Genomic DNA, 18,390 nt, shown 5'->3' on the forward strand with positions numbered 1-18,390 from the left:
GGTGCGTCAATAAGTACTGGCCGCATTGTGGGGCAATCCAAGAGCACACCTTTGAATTGATGATCCCTCCCAGCACTTGAAAGTCGGACATGCCCTGGCCTGAATGATATGGATAGTTTTTGCGGAGCTTTTGCTTTTTGGCCATGAAAGTTCCTCTGAACTTTGAAGGGAAGAACCCAAGAGAGCCCAAGAGGTGTACTGACTACTGAGAGGGTTCAAACCCAAATTAGGAACCCCACGTGCACACAAAACTCTATCACCCCTCCTTCATCTACAAGGGCCTAAAAACCGTCCTTACCATCGAAAAATGGTGAGTTTCTGAAGTAAATTCACCAAGGAATTGAAAAGCTGATACACTACACAGAGGCCTATACTTTTACAAGGTTCGCAGCAAAGGAAAGGCCGATAAGGCGCACTCAAATTTATCAATTATTTTGCAGGTCACGAACGATCGTTGACGCAGATCAAGTTCAACGCAGAGGGTGACTTGCTATTTACGTGCTCGAAGGACAACGTTATCAATGTGTGGTTTTCGCATAACGGAGAGCGGTTGGGGACGTACGCAGGCAATAATGGATCTGTGTGGACGTTGGATGTTGATCGTACGCTGTCTTTCTTTTATTGTTCGTTGAAGCGATTCTGACAAATTTCTACAGCGGAGTCGAGATTCATGATATCTGGTGCCGCTGATAACACTTTACGACTGTGGGCAGTGTCGACTGGCAAGTGCCTTTACACATGGGAGTTTCCAACGGCCGTCAAGCGGGTAGCGTTCAATGAGGAGGGAACACAGGTCGTATGTATCACTGAGCAGCGGATGGGGCACCAGTGCGCAATACGTGTATTCAACATCAACAAAGAGGGTGATGGAACCAATCGTGCGTATCCCCACAGAGCCCTTCGTTGGCAGCAGTTTTTTTCTGACTTTGATCTCCTACATAGAATCAAAAGAACCGTTGTACATGTTCAACCCCATCGGATCAAAAGCCACCGTTTGCGCCTTCACGCTAACACCCAACGTCATCATCACTGGGCACGAATCCGGAAAAGTGGCGCTTTTCAATGTAAAATCTGGAGAGGAGATCGACAACAACGAGCGGGCACACAGCGATGTGGTCACGGACCTGCAGCTTAGCAAGGATAGGGCATATTGCATTACAAGTAGCAAGGATAAGGCTGCACGGGTGTGTGTTCATCGATCTCAGGCTTTTCACTTGGTTTCTAACTGTTCCGACAGATACACGACACAAAAAACCTGATGGTCATCAAAACCTATAATACTGAAACACCTCTGAACAGCGCCTCACTGGCGCCCAATCGGCCATATGTCAGTGATTTCAGACTTTATCTAAAGGCATAGCTGACACCTTTGTTCGTAGATTCTGCTTGGCGGTGGTCAAGAAGCCATGAACGTAACGACAACATCTGCTCGACAGGGCAAGTTCGAAACACGGTTCTGGCACAAGGTGTTTGAAGAAGAAATCGGTCGTGTAAAGGGCCATTTCGGACCTATCAATACGTGAGTTGCGTTGTTTCTCGAAGGCTCTTCTGACGTTTCTTCGTTCCTTTAGGATTGCTGTGCACCCAGGAGGGACATCCTATGCCTCTGGAGGAGAGGACGGTTTCGTCCGTGTCCATCATTTCGACGACTCGTACTTCAGGGCGAAACCTTACGGGGACATTGAGATCTTGGACTGAGGTGCTGTGAATGTATCGTTTATCTCATAATACCATGCATGGTCCATGCGGCATATACTTTTAAGATCGTCCCATTTGAGTGCCTAGCTTCGTGTGATTGTGATCCAAAGCTGGCTGGCTCACTCTTTTTCTTTCGAGCTTACTGATTGACCTTCCACATGTAATGAATTGTAAGTCCGTCCGTTGCTTATCGTACTGTTTAACTGTTCCTAGCCATAACCAAGTCCACAAGATCGTTACCAAGTCCGAAAGATCGTCTCCAATGTCCAAGGAAGCATGCAAACAGAGCAGGTCGAAATTTTCATGTACCTCACCAACAATCGAAGTAGTTGCCTTGAATAACATTGGGGCATCCTTGAGTGTCTATCATTCACCTTCAAGTGAGTATTCTTATTCGGCAATGGAAGATACCACTAACCTTTGTCCAAAGGACAATCGTCGTAGTTATCACAACATTTGATGCACGCGCGTCTATCACCCGGCTCAACGAGCTCAACGTAGTGGTTGTACCTGGGCACAGTTGCAAGTATTCAGTGACATTACATGACAAAGGACGCCCCATTCACGTACCCAAGACAGACACTCCCTTGTGGGTTTCCAAGCCCCCCAGCTCCACCACTTGAATCATATTGCCCTCCACCATCATTGGAGTTCAGTCGATCCAGTGTCTCTGGTCGAATGCACCCTGTCACTGTCAACAACGTTCAACCCCTCAGCCTTGTAGACACCCTAATCACAAGAGACACGAACGTTGTGCAAACCTCGCTCCGCGGGAACTCGTGCCCGTCTTAAATTCTATGTTACTCCAGAAGTTTGCGGACAGCTGGCCTTGGGAAGAGTCGTACTTCCCACTTGGCGAACAGTATGTCTGCATCCCGCCCGGATGCTCGCTGTCCCCGATGTTGGTGTGTGGGGTCCGAGGCATGATCATACTAACCCGCGTTAGATCTGACGCCTTTGCTTCCGGTGTTAATTGAAGAGACGTACCAGAACGCTGCGGCATTGGTGACGTAGACGATATTGTCGGCCGATTGCCTCGCTTCCAGGGTGGGTGACCCGAGAGCTACCCCCGAGAAATGGGAGAGGACGCTGATCGCCAATAACAGGGCAGTTTTGGAGAACATCGCGGGGCGTTGGGGCACATAGTATGTGGACTCCTCACTGCATATTTATGCAAATCCAATCTACCTTCCTTGATGGATGTGGACGTGCCCTACGTTGCTCATATGACCCCGATAAACGTTAGAAGCGAGCGGAATAAGATTAGTATCATGATCACTGTCACTTGAATAGCGACCTCATGACGCATGTATATGTACCTCCGGCTTTGCATGACCGCCTTCAACGCTCTGCGACCACGTCGAAAGTGTGCCAAGCGTATTCGAAACGGACAAGTGCATCCGACGCGGTCGGAGCTCGAGTGTTGGGATCTGCAAGGGTTGATTTTCTCTGTTCCGCCCTGCCATTGAATATAAAAAAATTCTTTACATATACACTTCGTTATCGCGACTCGCCAGTACGGTATCCCGACGCGCGACAACGGAGGCTAAGTCTGGCTAAGCGCTGATGCGGAATGGAAGGGACAATATAAGTTACGTAATCCCTAAATACAATGAACGATCGACGGGCGCTGGATTCTTCTTCCTCTGCTTTCTATAAGCCTATCGCTTTCTCTCCTTTTCTCCTTCTCAACCCTCGTCCTCGTCGTCCTGGAAGATGACCTCGACCACTCCACGACTACCAGCAGTTACTCTCGCTCTCCTTTTACTAGCATGCACACCCACCTTCGCCGAGCTCGTCCTACCCACATGGATTCCAATGTTGCGCCGCACATCGTCCTCTTCGACACGGAATGTCCCTGCAATAGGCTTTGCCAATCCATTATCTGCAGGAGGAAGCTTTCTAACTGTACGTTGACCTCGACTTTTAAGCTTTTCTGTCTTAGCCTAAATAACCCTATTTAATGTAGCAAGTATCAGGCACATATCCGGAGGGCCAGGGAGAGCCCATAAACATCATTATATCTGGAAACTCGGACCCAAACGTTCTAATAGATGCACAACTCAATGGAGGATTAAGGAATTATTTTACGTCCGTCCACTTCCGTTCCTGGTGTCATCTATTGTTTTGCTCATTTTACGACGCAGGTCATTTGGCTTTTCCGGAGAGTGCCTGGGGCAACATTCTGGCTCGGACCAAGGGGCAAATCTAGGGGACGGGAATGGTAGCAGTGAGCGCTAGAGCCCCTTTCCTTTCAAATCGTCTTTGTCTGACGGCATGCTGGAACAGAGAACGAGACGGCAGTGATGCGATGGAATTACGGCGACCCACAGCTGGGTACGTGCAAGGAGACCGTGCAAGGAGGGAACCATTTTCGGTACTGGGTACAGGATGGGCCTTCTGCGAACACAGGCGCGATATTTTTAGCCCTGTCATATGAGATGCCCATCGCCCGTGAGTTATTCGCGTCTCTCCATATAAAATTTATCAGACGCTCATCTCCTGGCGCAGAACAACACGACATCGTTCCAAACGGATATAATCTTGGAAGGTACGTCTCACTCATTCCTCTTCCATCCCTCCATCCCTCAACAAAGTCTTCTCGCTCTTTCTAGGGACTGGCTAATAGGAAACATAACACAATCCGTAATCCCCACCGCAAACCTGACAAATGGAACCACATATTCAGGGTCAACGTCGTTCGCCAACTACACCTACCAAAGCGATATACAATACTTGACTGGATATCTAGCTAACACAAACGACGCCGTAAACCATAATATTACCGTCGGCGTCAACGGATTCAACGCCACGGACGGCTTCCTGGCGCTAATCAACGTGAAAATAACCGCCACTCCACCGAAAACGTATGATCCATTCTTTCCTTTCGCCTTACCCCCATAATAACTCCCCTGTCCATAGATCTTCAAGTACAACCATTACAATCAACTCTCTCGCACTGATACTCTCGTTGCTTGTTTTGCCCATGACTTCGTTAGCACTATGACCAGTCTCGAACCTGCCTTCTTTCGACATTGCGCAATGAACGGATATCCCTTTTCGTAGACATACCCATAGACTCTCGCTTTCATCATCAAAATCGTATGTAATTTTTAGTGTATATATAATTTGGGGTACAACTGCTATCTATGTTGCTTAGATCCTTGACCACTTCGCTGGACAGCTGCGATCTTGACATCCACCTTGCCTAATAGAAGTGACCCAAGCACGGACAGAACACTGATCACCGTTGAATCCATCACAAACTATAACTAGGAATACATGTCCGACATTGGCTCCAGAAACGCTCTGAACTTCGCCAGCAGCATGTTTACAACCACTGATTAGAAGATTTCTTTCAGCATTGAGGCAAAAACAAGAGGATACTCGTCCACACCTGCATCTTAAGCACCGTTAGGAATGATGTTGGCGAAGGAGTCATACGTGGTGACAGCCAAAGTGTCAGAGAACGGAGATCTGGCCCGGGTTAATAGTGTACAAGATGGCAGTACCATTTGCCTGGATCCGCTTGGCGTAGTAGTGAACGGTTTTGTAGTCGATCAGGATTTGGAAGCGATCACCGTGGTCGTAGACAGTGATAGTCGTGTTGGGTGCATTGACGAACAGCCCTTTGAGTGGTACTCTCTCCTCAGTACCCCGAGCGCCATTGGCAGGCCTGCTGTTCAAGACGATGGCGTTCTCCGCGCGACGGATGCTGACGTGGAGAAGGACGTCGCCGGCAGCATCGAGGATATTGACGGCGGTGTTGTCGATACCCGGGCCAGTGCTGGGAGTCAAGTCCAGTTTTGCGGACTGGAAGACGATGATGTTCTCAGCCTTGAATGGTGTTTTCAAGGTGACGGTCTGATGGGAAGGAGGTAGAAGACCATTGGATTTGCTGGGTTGATTGTAGATCTGTGGACGAAAGGTGAGTACGTTGTGAGAGAGTAGCCCGTCTTCTCCCACCTCAAAATGCGTTGGCAGGAGTCTAGAGATTGGGACATTGAAGCAGCATCCTTTTATACGGTCGCAGGTGTCTTGCCTAACACAGATTTTAAGTCCGCTTCGCTCGTTATTTCGTCAAGAACTAATTCCGCCGTTATATGCACACGCCATTCTCTTTTCCTCTAGCGTGTGGTGAAGTCATTTGTTTGAAAGGTGGTGTCAGGATAAGGAGAAATGGCGTTATTCGCAGAGTCCACGTCGGCCGAAGCGGTCAAACGGTCAAAGGCCAGAAACTTCTGACAACGAGAATAGAAGATTTGGTTTTAAGACGGCGGAACCCAGGGTGTGGAGATGAAATCATCTGACACGGCTAGGATGACTTGAGGTGAATAAAAGGACAAAGGGTGTGCAAGATGTCTCGTAACCGCACAAGATCGAGGCAGGGGGAGGGTCAATATTTTGAGCCCAATGTCGGCCAGAGAGACGTCGAGCGGTAGGTTCAGAACGGACTGTTGAAGATGTCAAATTGATTATAGAGTCTCTTGGGACGTTATGTGGACCGTAAATTGGGATAATTTGAATGTAACTGACAAGGCCATGAATCAGTCAGCAGAGTATTAGTTACGTGGTGTCGTTCCATGATCAGGGCTAGAGTGGCGGTTCACCTGCAGCAACTTTACGATAAATATAGCCATGACGGCAAAGATCACTTCACTTACAAATGCAGATTGAGCCCTACATTCGCAAACCTTCTCAGAGGTTGTCGTGGGCCACTCCAGACGGTATGTTCTATAGGTCCAAGACGTCTCCATCAAGAAACTTCGCGATTGACGAATGGATGGTGATTCTTTGATCAGATTCAGAGGTCGTGGTTGAGACAAGGCCCGAGATCCTTTGAAGGCGAGAATAGAATGCTCGCTTTTTGAGGAAGAACGAAGAAGTCCAGCAATTCAAGGGGGGGGGGGAAATTACTTGGCCTATCTGAGATAATCTAGACGAACGGAATGGAGAAAGAAACGTCTTTTTCCAATCGCACAAGATCTTAAGTGAGGAAGTCACATTTCTGTGCCTCAGTTTAGCCAGAAAATCCTCGAGGGAGGGGGGGAAGGGTTTACAGATGAGGGCGTCCTGTTAGAGATTTGACTGCAGAACCTCCAGAGACTTCACACGGAGCGTGGGTATGGCGGGATTGGTGACACAGATAACAATCTGATGCAGGACTGAGTGTCCGATGTCACTGCAGCAACGCAGGATTCTCTAGCCGTATTGCTGGCCTACACAGAGGTATTTGTCACTCTAAGTTAATGAGTGTTGCTCCATGGGTGAGGAAAGATGTTTCCGAAAACGAGTATCCAGTCAATATTTGAAGGTAGCTATTGGGTAGCTACAGCTAATTTTACAATGAGTATAGCTGTTATAGCAAAGATACTTTCCTTACCGGGGCGCAAAGTCGAATGAGAGCTCAGAGCGTCTAACTGCCTTGGAATTCTTTGAGGTTGCTTTGTATGTTGTGGTTTGAGTGCAAGTCATGTCGGAGATTTATTTCTTTTGTCACAACCAGCCGAAATTGGGACGGCATTGAATCGGCATTCTAACCAGTGCTAACCGTTGAAAGTTCTTTATTTTTCCATTTTTTAGCCCAAAATTGGCTACAATCACGCCGGAACTCCCATTGCCACCTGTTGCAACCAGGTTGCCACCCTGGATGGGACCAAAATTGTAACCAAAAACTCTTTGGTTGCTCTTAATTATGACGGCAATTTTGATAGGAACGTCCACAACAAGTTGAGATGCCGAATTAGAAAACTCCGACACATGGCGCACTAATTCCCGGTTACCCACAACAATTACCGAGCTTCGACCTTTGTAACGACTTCCAAAGTCAGAACAATGGAGTCCGAGACCATGCTGTAGCCCTCTCACCAGCCGAGTGAATTTATATTTTGCATTCCTCCCTCATTTGAACTACCAGCAGAGATAAACCATGCCTTCAAAGAGCACGAGGAGATTCATCATCGTCGATGACAGTACCATTCGCGAAGCCCGGGATCGGCAAGAGGAAACAAGGCCTCGCAAACGACAGCGGGTAGACGAAGACGAGGAAGAGGAGAGGAAGAAGGAAGAAGCTGGTTCTGCTGGAGCGAGGTTGGTGTGTGACCCAGAATACTACAAGGAGGACGGCGACTGCGTTGTGAGGGTTGACAATATCCTCTTCAAGGTGAATATTTTTCACGATGTTATGTATGCAATTTCTAACTATGAATTGAACTTTGTAGGTCCGTAAAGAACTGTTATCAACATCTCATACCTTTGCCGACCTTCTGGAGGGTCGTCGGGGAGCCATCGACGAGCACCCTCTGCAACTGCACGACATCTCCGTTGAAGAACTCCGGGCTCTTCTTTTTGCGTTATATTTTCAGTGGGTATCTATCCGTTTTCAATCCTATATCAATTTTGAACATATGTATACACAAACAGGCCAGACGATGGAACGCTTGTAGCGCTACCATTAGACCACACGGGCGCAGAGTTCGTTATACTCCTGGCTACCATATCCCACAAATACGCCTTCCAGGAGATTCACAAGTGGGCCACGGAAATCCTCGAACACACTGCGTCGTCCAACCCCGCATTCATGGAATCCTGCTCCTCCGCAACGCTGTCATTGATGGTGGACGTCGCTGTGCAATGCAACATTCTGCACCTCCTCTCCAGCGTCGTAGACAAGTGGAATGAGCGCGTGTATCATAAGAGTACACCATCCGTACCAGCAATGCAAGCTGCTGATAAACACGAATTGCTCAGCCTACGCGGGGTCGCGTACTACGTACACGTTCAGGACATGCTCGACCGCCAAACTCACACACCAGAAGGTGGCGGGACGCAGCTGCGTGTCGACCCGAAGCTGAACAACGGACAGGTTATGCGCCTGTTATCTGGGTATTGCTCCCTCGTCAGTTACTGGGAGCGGCTCAGGCTGAAGCCGCTCGAATTGCCCCATGCGTCGGATGCATGCACAGTCGATGCCCACCGCTCATGCGTGGCGACCTGGGAGAGGCGTTGGGTAAGTGCGGTGGGTTGGAAGAGGATATTGGGCTACAACTCGGCTGATATCTTGGCGCTGTTGACGTGCTTGAGAGACCAGCTTGGTGGCGACGAGGAACTGAAGAAGGGTACTACGCCGGAGTGTAGAGCTGCAGGATTGGATCTACTGAAGACGCATGCGGAGACAACACGCAAGCGTCTATCCGACCACTTCTTTGGTTGTATATGATTGCAGATCGTTCAGGTTAATTCAGAGCTCGAGCTGCATTGTGAAGGAGGGGAGAAACAATGAACGAAAGCTGTAAGGAAGTGAGTTGCCTTCGATTGGACGGATTTGAGTAGTAGGCTTTGACACTTTCAAGGGGTAATATTTTGATGCTCACAGAGTCAGAGAGAGAGCGCAGAATCTAATGGAAATTAAATCTAAGGCCCCAGAGTTAGCGGAAAGACTACTCCATTCCATCCCAGTTCTCGAGATTTATTTTAATCGATACAGCTCGTACAGCCACAAACCTCTTGAACTCAAACAAAAGTCAAAGGTGTTCAACTTCAACTTGAGTAAATTCATCTCGAAATACTATCAACAAAGTTCTAGCGAAAGCAATGGTTCATCGGTGCCTTCTTGTTCCCGAGCTCTTTAGCTTGGTTTGCGACGTCTTGAGGCATGACTGCAAAATGCGGCTACGTCAACGGTCGGCGACTTTGGCATCCCTTGCTCTCACATGTCGTGCTTTCGAAGGGCCAGCTCTCGACGTCCTTTGGCGTGAGATTGATGGATTGCGTCCGCTTCTCTGCACGATGCCGTCCGACCTGTTTGAGATGAAGGCAAAGGATTGGTCCCGCCAGGTTCACATATTGGTACGTTTGTGAATTCAAATATATCTTAGTGGAATCATTCTGATTTTTTCCGACCCAAAGTGTTTGCGCAGGCCGATCTTACTCTCTGACTTGACAAGATTGCCATCTTATGCCCAACGAATACGCAAACTTCGTGTGGACTCAACGCCTTCTGTTGACATTGGGGCTCTGCAAGCCCTAGGCATGGCAACATTGCATATGAGGCCCCTCCTTCCAAATCTTGAAGACCTTATGTGGGGTTATGGATACCTTGCCAAAGAAGTGGAATGGTCGATGTTTCAGTGCATCTATCTCTTCTTCTCTCCCAAACTCACCAGATTATCCGTCTTTCTATCCAATATATTTGACCATGCATGTCCCCCCTCCATCCTTTCTGGTCTTATTAACTCTTGCCCAGCCCTGAAAGAATTGACTTTCTATATCCAATCCTCCAACTCCGATGAAGAAAATCGACGGGGTATTTCTTCTGCCATTTGCCAATGGAACTGCCTTCAGTCTCTAACGGTCAATGGATTGACGCAAGAGGCTCTCGAGCATCTCGCAACAATCCCATCCCTCCAAACACTTTCTCTTAACTCCCTGCAAGATGTGACACGCGCTGACAATCAACACTTGCCGATCGTTACGCGCATCCCCACTAGTGGTTACCCTGCCCTTCAAAGTTTATCAATCTCTTGTAGGACGATCAATGCTGTGATTGCTTTTGTGCAGCTCCTATCCTCTAGTCCCCTCGAGGATCTCGAAATTCAGGTTGGGGATCTTTGTTATCTTCGCCAGTGGAGGGAACTCTTCAGTAGCATCAGTCGCCATATTTGCCATCCGTCATTGGAAGCACTTACTTTGCAGGAGTCGGGCAATGCCTTGGAACCCCCAGAAGCACTCATTTCTGACATTGGACTCGAGGCTTTGTCTGTGTTCACAAATCTTCAAACCGTTGATATCCAGCCTGCTTTTGGCATTCAACTTACGAGTGACACAGTGAACAGATTAGCTGATGCCTGGCCCAACATACGTAGCCTCGAACTTGGCAATATGTCTCCATGGCCAAGATCATCAATCATAAAAACGGAGGACCTCATTCCCTTTGCACAACGTTGCTCTAAGCTCTCGTACCTAGGCATCGTTTTTGACGCTCAAAATACCCAGCTGAGGTTAAGTCCTGGTTTCTTCAACAATAATTTGACCAGCCTATCTGTCGCAGACTCTCCCATCAATGCCCCACCCAAAGTTGCCGCTTTTCTTTCCGATATTTTCCCCAGAATCGAATCGATCACTTTTGCGGATGATTGGCGGGACTCGACAGATGGCGATCCTGAGAACGCAACAGAAACCGCAAGAATGTGGGATGAGGCGGAATGCCTGCTTGAAACATTTGCCATGGTACGATTGCAGGAGAGGAGCAGGATGGAAATACGTTGTGATTAACAAACACCTGTTACGGTCGAAGTCTAGATCATCTTGACAAAGCCTTAGTTAGACCTTGGGCTACTACCACAGAACTACAGTCGCGGACAAACAAAGACAACAATTTTGGTGATTGTGAGATGGGGACCCTGCACAACCCTCAATATTACTTTTTATTGCAGAAACGTGGAGATTAGGACCCAACGCTTTGATTTACACGAGCCGATTTTTCGAAATCGATGAAATGGGAAATTTTAGCCCAAAAATATTGGCCGGACCCTTAATGAACCCTTAAAATTATGAAAAATAGCGCAATCGACTCCTTTTTCAATTCTGTATCTGATCCTGAAGTTTGGGGAAAATCTGACAAGCTGTTCTTTAGTGTTTGAAAGTCCGGTTCGGTCCGGTTTTTTGATGCCCAGGGGCGTTAACCGTAACCGTAACCGGTCTGCCTTTTCCCCAGAAGTCAAAAGACCAGACCGGACCGCAAAAAGACCGCAGACTGCGGTTTTTTGCGGTCTATAGACCGGTTTCGGTCTGCATCAGTTTTAACCGGTTTATGACCGGTCTTTAGGCCAATATTTTAAAATTATGAATCGGTAAATTTATTAACATCTCTAATAGCTTCAAAACGAGCCCAAGAACGTTAAATTCCGTTAGGAATTGGTGCTTCTATAAAATAAGTCTGGTACATCTATTATTCCCAAAAGTAATTTACATTTTAATTCATATCTCTCTCGTTTTTTTACCAAATCGTACGTTCTTGGGTGCGTTTTAAAGGGTATTTAAGGGGCTATAAAAGACCAGTCCAAACCGGTCAAGACCGGTTCACGTTAACCGGTTTTTTTGCGGTCTTTACATTTCAAAAATAAAAGACCGTAACCGCAGGTCCGGTCTTTTGCGGTCTTGGTCCGGTCTGGTTACGGTCTTTTTCCAGTCACGAGACCGGACTTCCAAACACTACTGTTCTTGCAGAAAAAAATGATTTTAAATCACCTAAAATGGCAACTCAGGGTCTTCCCACCCCCACAGACCCTAAATGAACCCTGGCCTGTTGACCCCCTTCCCCTCCCCACCTTCAACACATGCATATTATTAACTTCTGATCAGAATTACAATGTTTAGCAAGTGCCACTCAATTTTTAAATGACCACCGGCATTGGGAGCCTGCCAGGGGGGGTCCCAAGACCTGTTGAAGACCCCAACAAAACGACAAAAATTGTCAAAAATTTTGGCCAACCCAATCCCTTGTGGGAAAAATTTTGGAGGGGTGTTTTTGGACGTAGTTTCGCATCCTGAGTTCGAATCTGAAGTCAGATTGTCAAAATATTCATTTCTTCCCAAGCTACTGAAATTGTTGTCTTTGTTTGTCCGCGACTGTATCAACACACCAATAGTTTACATATCGTAATGACTGGTTTCGAGATGACTTGTACCCAAATGCCATTAAGACTCTGCACAAATGGCTTGAGAGGAGATCGCCTTGTTGAGAAAGTAGAATCTGCAATGCGTTGATCTGTGCGCAAATTTGGCGCAAATAGTGATGATTTAGGCAGGATCAAGGCTAGTTGCCGACTGTATCGAGTGTTTTAAGACCATGCGGCGTCAACAGAGTCAACAACCCTCTGCAGCTGCACCACATCTCCATTAAAGCACTCCCTGCTCTTCTTTTTACATTATGCTTTCAGTGGGTACCTTCTGATTTCAATCCCATGTCAATTTACAACATCTGTAGATGTGATACACCAACAGGCCAGAGGATGGAAAGCTAGTAGCCCTACCATTAGGCCACACGGGGGCAAAGCTACCACAAAGACGCTTTTCAACAAATCCACAAATGATCTACTGAAATCCTTGAACACACCATGTCTTTCAATTCCGTATTCATGGAGTCCTGCTCCTCCGCAATGCTGTCCTTGATGGTCAACATCGCTGTGCAAAGCGCCTCCTCTCCAGCCTCATAGACAAATGGAGCAAGCATGTTGAAAGAGGATGCCACCGTACCAGCAATACAAGCTCCTGATAAATATGAATCACTCCACCTACATGGGGTCGCGTGCTACGTACATGTCCAGGACATGCCGACCACCAAACAGGTAAATAGCTTCGCTTGAGATGTCAGCACCTAAAAGTGGAGAGTGTGTTAGGTCCCACCCTTGGCTGTAGTCGTTGCCCTACTCACCCACATTATTGCACTTAATGCTTTGCCATTTACCATGCATTCAAGCCAGGGGTCTGCAGCATGCACTGGCACATGGCTTTGGCCTAGGATTTGTTGGGGGGCTTTTGGTAAACATATATCAACAATCTCTTGTTTCCCTCCAAATATATAAAAGTAGACGAAACACCAAGTTCCTCTGTTGGAAAAATCACAGAACATTGGAAAACAAATCTACTAATATAACCAAATGGGCCAAGACCTATTCCCCCACTTCTTTCTGACTGGAATAGCTGGATGCGACTTACCATGTTCAGATGACGAGATCTGGCAATAACCAGATCAGCTGGAAGCTCCCAGCAAACACATATAAATACAATAATTTTTGCCCGAACAGCCCGATCGCGCATGAACTCATGTTCCGAATCCTCAATCCTCCTCCTCCACCAACATCTCAAGACTAGGGTCCAAGGCTGTGAGAGGCGCCTCCCCGCTATCCTCATTATCCACCACAGGTACCAGGGGCTTGTCCCACATCCTCGTGAAATGGTTCAGCAAATCCCTCCGCACTTGCGTCTGACACATAGCATACGCCTTGATACCTTCTACCGCAGCGGCATCAGCTGTAAAGGGCTCAGTGCGACCCTCCCACTGTCAAGCCTCCCACTCTAGAGTTTTACGGACCCTCCTCATCTCCTCTTTTAATAACTGCACCTCTTCAGACCAACGAAGATAACGCGCTCGTGCCTTGGCCCACTCTATCCTCACAGCTGTGGAAAAGAAAATCAGCCTCTGGAACATACAGATCAGTCTCTACTAACCTTCGTGCAGCACTGCATCTGTTTGATCTCCTGTTGCTGGGGCACGCATCCAAATCCAGGACACAGTGCGGTAACCTTTGCCTAACTTGCACTTGATGATCAATCTCTTCTTTTTGCTCACTTGGCGGCCATCAGGCCCAATTATGTCGTTTGGATCCTCGATGCTGATCTCGGTCCCATCTGGCGTGGTCAAATCCTTGTGCGACAGCTCCCTCAGCTCATTCTCCCAAGCCCCCGGTCCTATCAGCTTGAACAACGCTGCTCGCGCTTCGCGATACTTGACGGCGAGGGCCATGCACTTTGTCTCAACCCGTATGATGGTTTCCGATGCTCTGGTGTTTGGGTTTTGGCCACGAATGTTACGGTTGCGGAAGCCAATGAAGGAAAGGCAGCCACGTTGGAGACTTCGGATTTTCTCGAGGGTGTCGTAGCACTGGGCTTGGCGTAGTTTGGTTTCGATAGTGACGAGGTTTGCATGGCAGTTGTGAAGTCTGTGGTCGTCAGGCAGAGCGGAAGGCAGCCAGAGTAAATGAAACTCGACTTCGTCTCGAGTAGTGTTTGCAGGTCCAGTCTACAGGACTGAAAATATACATAGGACTGAACTGGACTGAACCATGGTCCAGTCTTTTTCCAGTTGCAGTTGCCCACATTTGTGGTCAGTGCAGTTGCCAGTTGCCATGTTTTTGTAAATATATAAAAACTGAAAAAGACCGGTTTAGACCGGTTGCAACCGGTCTTTTGTCCCATCACGTGCTGGACCTTACTCGTGCACATTTTACTTAATTTTCGGTCCCTGAATCATCAAAAACGGTCAAGAATTGGTTGAGATATGGCCAAAAACATTTTTATACATGTGATTCAAATGTACATCCTTTCTGTTTTCGCCCTACCTCAGTCAAATCTTGACGGAATTGCTTAGATTTTTAATCAGTCTACGGAGAATTAAAATATCTATCTATGTATGCAATGTACGTGAGGTAATATTTAGTTTCTGTGGTGTAATAAATTTTACAACAAAAGACTGGTCGCAACTGGTCTGGACCAGTCTTTTTCGCGTTGTGGACCGATTAGGACCGGTCCAAAGCGGTCCGGTTGCGGTCCCTCAATATTTGGATCGGTCTAGACCGGTTGCGGTTGCCAGTTGCGTCGTTTTGAGGTAAAAAACTGGACTTAACTGGACCTGCGAACACTAGTCTCGAGCGCGTTCCTCGGCTGGCAGGGCTTTCTGTGCCTCGTCATACTAGGCCATCATCAAAGATGCCGTGGGCATGTAGACAGCCTGTAAATTGCGGAATTGTTTGAGCTGCCGGTGTAGGAGTAGCCGCCGGCGGTGGATGTCGTTGCTCTGGTTTAATGTCATTTCTTCTTCCGCCCGAGCATCCCAGGCGATCCGTCATCTAAGCACAATAACAGAGTGAGCAAGATCTCGGCTATATGTTAAATTACTTACTGAGTGTCTTCGACCAAAAGGCCCATGGTAATGAACGACGTGGGACCTGTGTCGTGAATTTGGGGAATGCTGGCCTTCAATGACTCCTTTTCCTCCAGTAGTAACTGCCGCTTCACGTCATCTTGAGAAGCGTCTATCAATAATTAATAATTTGACACAAGGAGTAGAGACAAATAAACTTACGAGCAACGATAGACATGTAAGGGTTTGGTTTGGATGGGTCCTTCTCCCACTCCTCCACCATTTTTGTCCATCTTGGCACGAATGCCTCATCGCGCAACGATGCAGAGAAGTCTTCGAAAATCTTTTGTTGGCGCTTCTGCTCGGGTATCGCCAAGAGTAACCGAGTGTGTAAACTTACGCCTATCGAAAGAGTTCGTCAAGCCGGAAAACAACTGAGAAAGTGAGGAAACTTACCCAAACGAACCTTCTTGCGCCAGTTGTGGTGTCCGAAGTGGTCGTCGAGGGTGTCGTGGCGTGACCCTGGTCCCATCTCTTTCGTACTGTTCGCAACCAGATTCATTTCCGCCCAACTCTGCTCAATACCTTCCCCATCCGTTCGACCAACCCCTGGTTTTAGATTCAACGAGTGCGGTGCCTGACAAGGCACTTTATGCATTGGGCAGTGACACTTGGGGATGCCCCAATCCATGGACACATTGTCGGGGATATGGACATCCTTCGGTAACTCAACCATCCGCTTGTGGAACTTGACCTTGAATTGACAAGCAATGTCGTAGGAGACGAAAACACTGAGTAATGCAATCGGTGCAAGCGCACCAAGCAAGATGTAGTCCATGTTGCAATACCTGAAAGAAACCGTGAGTGTCGTGTGACAGGCAGGGTTAGCCTGAGAATGTGCCTTTCACCTTTCTGGAGGTCACCAACCCCATTCGCTTGGACAAATTCATGTCGAGCGCAAATGCACATACCCATGCCGGTCGAGCGCATTCCTCCCGAGAACTTTGTTTCTGCATGAGCCAGTGTCTTGAAGCCACTGCAGGTGCTTATCTGCACATCACTCAGCCCTTCTCGTAGACAGATAAGAACGAAGTAATCACATACGTCTTTTTGGGATGCATATTTCAAGATGTGTTTCCGATATGGTTCGTCGTCAGGGAAGTAAGCCAGGCTGGTATGTAAACCTGGATCCCTTGCAACACTTGATCGCATCAAGTTCTTCAGACGAAAGTTGGCGTCCAATGCCACGATCAGGAGGTAAAGAAACCTGCTATCCATTGATAAGCACATCTTGGAACGGCATGGATAAACTGACTTTAGTTCCAACGGCACGTCCTTCCAATCCTCAGGTATATTAACATCAGGCATCGGACACGCAGGGCATGCAACCGCTAGATCACCAGATTGCGTAGTAATGAGACCATTAACTAAGTTCCCCCGACCTGTGTGCTTCATGAATTTCAAATGACACCACATTCTGATCATTCTCATCAGTGCCCTATAGCGCGTCTTGGTGAAGGGTGTCAGCATTCGAAACATGAGGTTAAAGGGAACATCCACCTTGGGAATATTGATATCAAGGTTATCCGTTAAGTGTTCCAGTGACTTGTAGAATTCGTGTGCCGAAAGTTTCCCCGTTAGAGTAATGACGTGGAAGAGCTCCAGAAGTCGGAATGTTGCACAGGTTTGGGGCTGGTAGACAGTTGCAGGAAACCATTCGCATCGCAAGAGCTGTTGACGATGCGGTATCCGCTCATTGCAACCACAGAAGTCCACGGCGACGTAATGAAGGCCGTTGGTGTGTAATACGATGAAGTCTTGATGGCCAGGAACTGGGAGAACGCAAGAAGAATTGATGTGGCCCAGTTGGACGCATAAACCGATAGACTTTAATGAAACTTTTTCAAAATACACGTCGTTCCACTTCTGCTCGAATAAAACAATCAAAGCCAGGCCAACAATGAAAGTATAGATGGACATACCCGTATAATATGAAGCGGAAGGTACTTGTGCCTTGCTAAGCAACATTCCGAACATTCCAGCCTGCCGCCCAGGCAGTCGACACATTGAAACACACCACACGGCCCTTTGCATGACATACAGGTCCCCTGCCTTGAGTCGCCACAGCCCTCCAATCTCAATACCTCTGATAAAAACTCCTCCCAGAAGCTGGGGTCTTCCTTGGTCTTCCCAGACCATTCTTGTAGAGGCGCATCCTGCACGATCGATGAGAATTGAGCTCAAGATGATGGCACTAATACTTACCGAGGTTGGATATCACTTAGAAGCCACCTTCGCAGCCATGTCTGAAGATTGCGCTGATGGAAGCTCCGCGCTGTGGGGGTTCTGAATTCCATCGTCTAAGTATCCTAGGTCATACTGAGGACTAGGATTCCAGTGATAGGAAGGAGCAGGTTGGGCAAAACGACATGACTTCTGAGGTGAGCGTGGGGTTTGCTGAATACAGCGGTGGTTTGCTGAAAGAGTGACCGTGCGTGCTTGTGGAATGGCGATGTCGTCTTCGGCTGAATCTGTGTCGCGGAGCACAACATATTTTCCAGTGCAGCATCATCCTCGCATGTCGTGATGATGCTTACGGAAGCAAGCTGAGCTCGCTTCATAAGCGTCTAATATCTAATTCCCACAATCATTTCCAACAAGTCAAGGGCGAGCACTTCGCCCTTGACTTAGTGAATATGTAAGTAAGACTACAAATAGATGCTACATTGACTGTAAAATACTAGGCACTAAAACTCATCATCGATGGCCTCCCTTCTGCCCTCCAACCTCCCCTCCTCACGAGCCCTTGACAACGCGACGACATGCTCAAGCCTAATAAACGTCACATCCACTTCAGTCACCCACCTTGACCAAGCTATTAGCTAGGAAATCCTGAAAAATTATCCAGGCTAATAGATCCTCTGGCTGGTTTTTTTTTGGCCTTTGGAAGAAAATATATCATTGGATTTGATAGAAAATGTTTGACCTCTAATATTGTGACTAGAAATATTTGGGTAGATAAATTGTGTTCAAAGAATATCCTAGTCAAG

The 18,390-nt window shown here is 47.6% G+C and overlaps 5 protein-coding genes across 5 annotated transcripts; 3 read left to right on the forward strand and 2 right to left on the reverse strand.

Annotated features, from left to right (window-relative positions):
* Window positions 1-2,008: 2,008 nt before the first annotated feature.
* Window positions 2,009-2,822, reverse strand: LACBIDRAFT_312067 (uncharacterized protein; the record flags this gene model as incomplete). Its single annotated transcript, XM_001877206.1, has 5 exons — window positions 2,009-2,061; window positions 2,117-2,208; window positions 2,269-2,389; window positions 2,449-2,630; window positions 2,686-2,822. The coding sequence occupies 5 exons, from the start codon at window positions 2,820-2,822 to the stop codon at window positions 2,009-2,011; spliced, it is 585 nt and encodes a 194-aa protein (XP_001877241.1).
* A 539-nt stretch (window positions 2,823-3,361) lies between these two features.
* Window positions 3,362-4,858, forward strand: LACBIDRAFT_312068 (uncharacterized protein). Its single transcript, XM_001876769.1, has 7 exons — window positions 3,362-3,606; window positions 3,668-3,789; window positions 3,846-3,928; window positions 3,988-4,152; window positions 4,210-4,249; window positions 4,314-4,565; window positions 4,621-4,858. Exons 1-7 carry the CDS (start codon window positions 3,415-3,417, stop codon window positions 4,703-4,705), a joined length of 939 nt encoding a protein of 312 aa, XP_001876804.1. The 5' UTR covers window positions 3,362-3,414; the 3' UTR covers window positions 4,706-4,858.
* A 302-nt stretch (window positions 4,859-5,160) lies between these two features.
* LACBIDRAFT_312069 (galectin) lies at window positions 5,161-5,702 on the reverse strand (the record flags this gene model as incomplete). Its single annotated transcript, XM_001877207.1, has 2 exons — window positions 5,161-5,596; window positions 5,665-5,702. 2 exons carry the CDS (start codon window positions 5,700-5,702, stop codon window positions 5,161-5,163), a joined length of 474 nt encoding a protein of 157 aa, XP_001877242.1.
* A 1,925-nt stretch (window positions 5,703-7,627) lies between these two features.
* On the forward strand, window positions 7,628-8,917 carry LACBIDRAFT_323857 (uncharacterized protein; the record flags this gene model as incomplete). Its single annotated transcript, XM_001876770.1, has 3 exons — window positions 7,628-7,861; window positions 7,920-8,062; window positions 8,122-8,917. 3 exons carry the CDS (start codon window positions 7,628-7,630, stop codon window positions 8,915-8,917), a joined length of 1,173 nt encoding a protein of 390 aa, XP_001876805.1.
* A 374-nt stretch (window positions 8,918-9,291) lies between these two features.
* Window positions 9,292-11,475, forward strand: LACBIDRAFT_323858 (uncharacterized protein; the record flags this gene model as incomplete). The annotated part of the gene is made up of 4 exons (XM_001876771.1): window positions 9,292-9,546; window positions 9,607-10,926; window positions 11,052-11,085; window positions 11,333-11,475. 4 exons carry the CDS (start codon window positions 9,292-9,294, stop codon window positions 11,473-11,475), a joined length of 1,752 nt encoding a protein of 583 aa, XP_001876806.1.
* Window positions 11,476-18,390: the final 6,915 nt, after the last annotated feature.

The sequence above is a fragment of the Laccaria bicolor genome, genomic scaffold (assembly GCF_000143565.1).
Source record: "Laccaria bicolor S238N-H82 LACBIscaffold_4 genomic scaffold, whole genome shotgun sequence".
In the NCBI taxonomy this organism is placed as follows: domain Eukaryota; kingdom Fungi; phylum Basidiomycota; class Agaricomycetes; order Agaricales; family Hydnangiaceae; genus Laccaria; species Laccaria bicolor.

Excerpts from the sequence above, each read along its gene's own strand:
- LACBIDRAFT_312068 (XM_001876769.1), top strand. The coding sequence starts at position 3,415 with ATGACCTCGACCACTCCACGACTACCAGCAGTTACTCTCGCTCTCCTT. Across the intron at positions 3,929-3,987 it reads AGGGGACGGGAATGGTAGCA|AGAACGAGACGGCAGTGATG; the intron begins GTGAGCGCTAGA and ends ATGCTGGAACAG. Across the intron at positions 4,250-4,313 it reads AACGGATATAATCTTGGAAG|GGACTGGCTAATAGGAAACA; the intron begins GTACGTCTCACT and ends CGCTCTTTCTAG.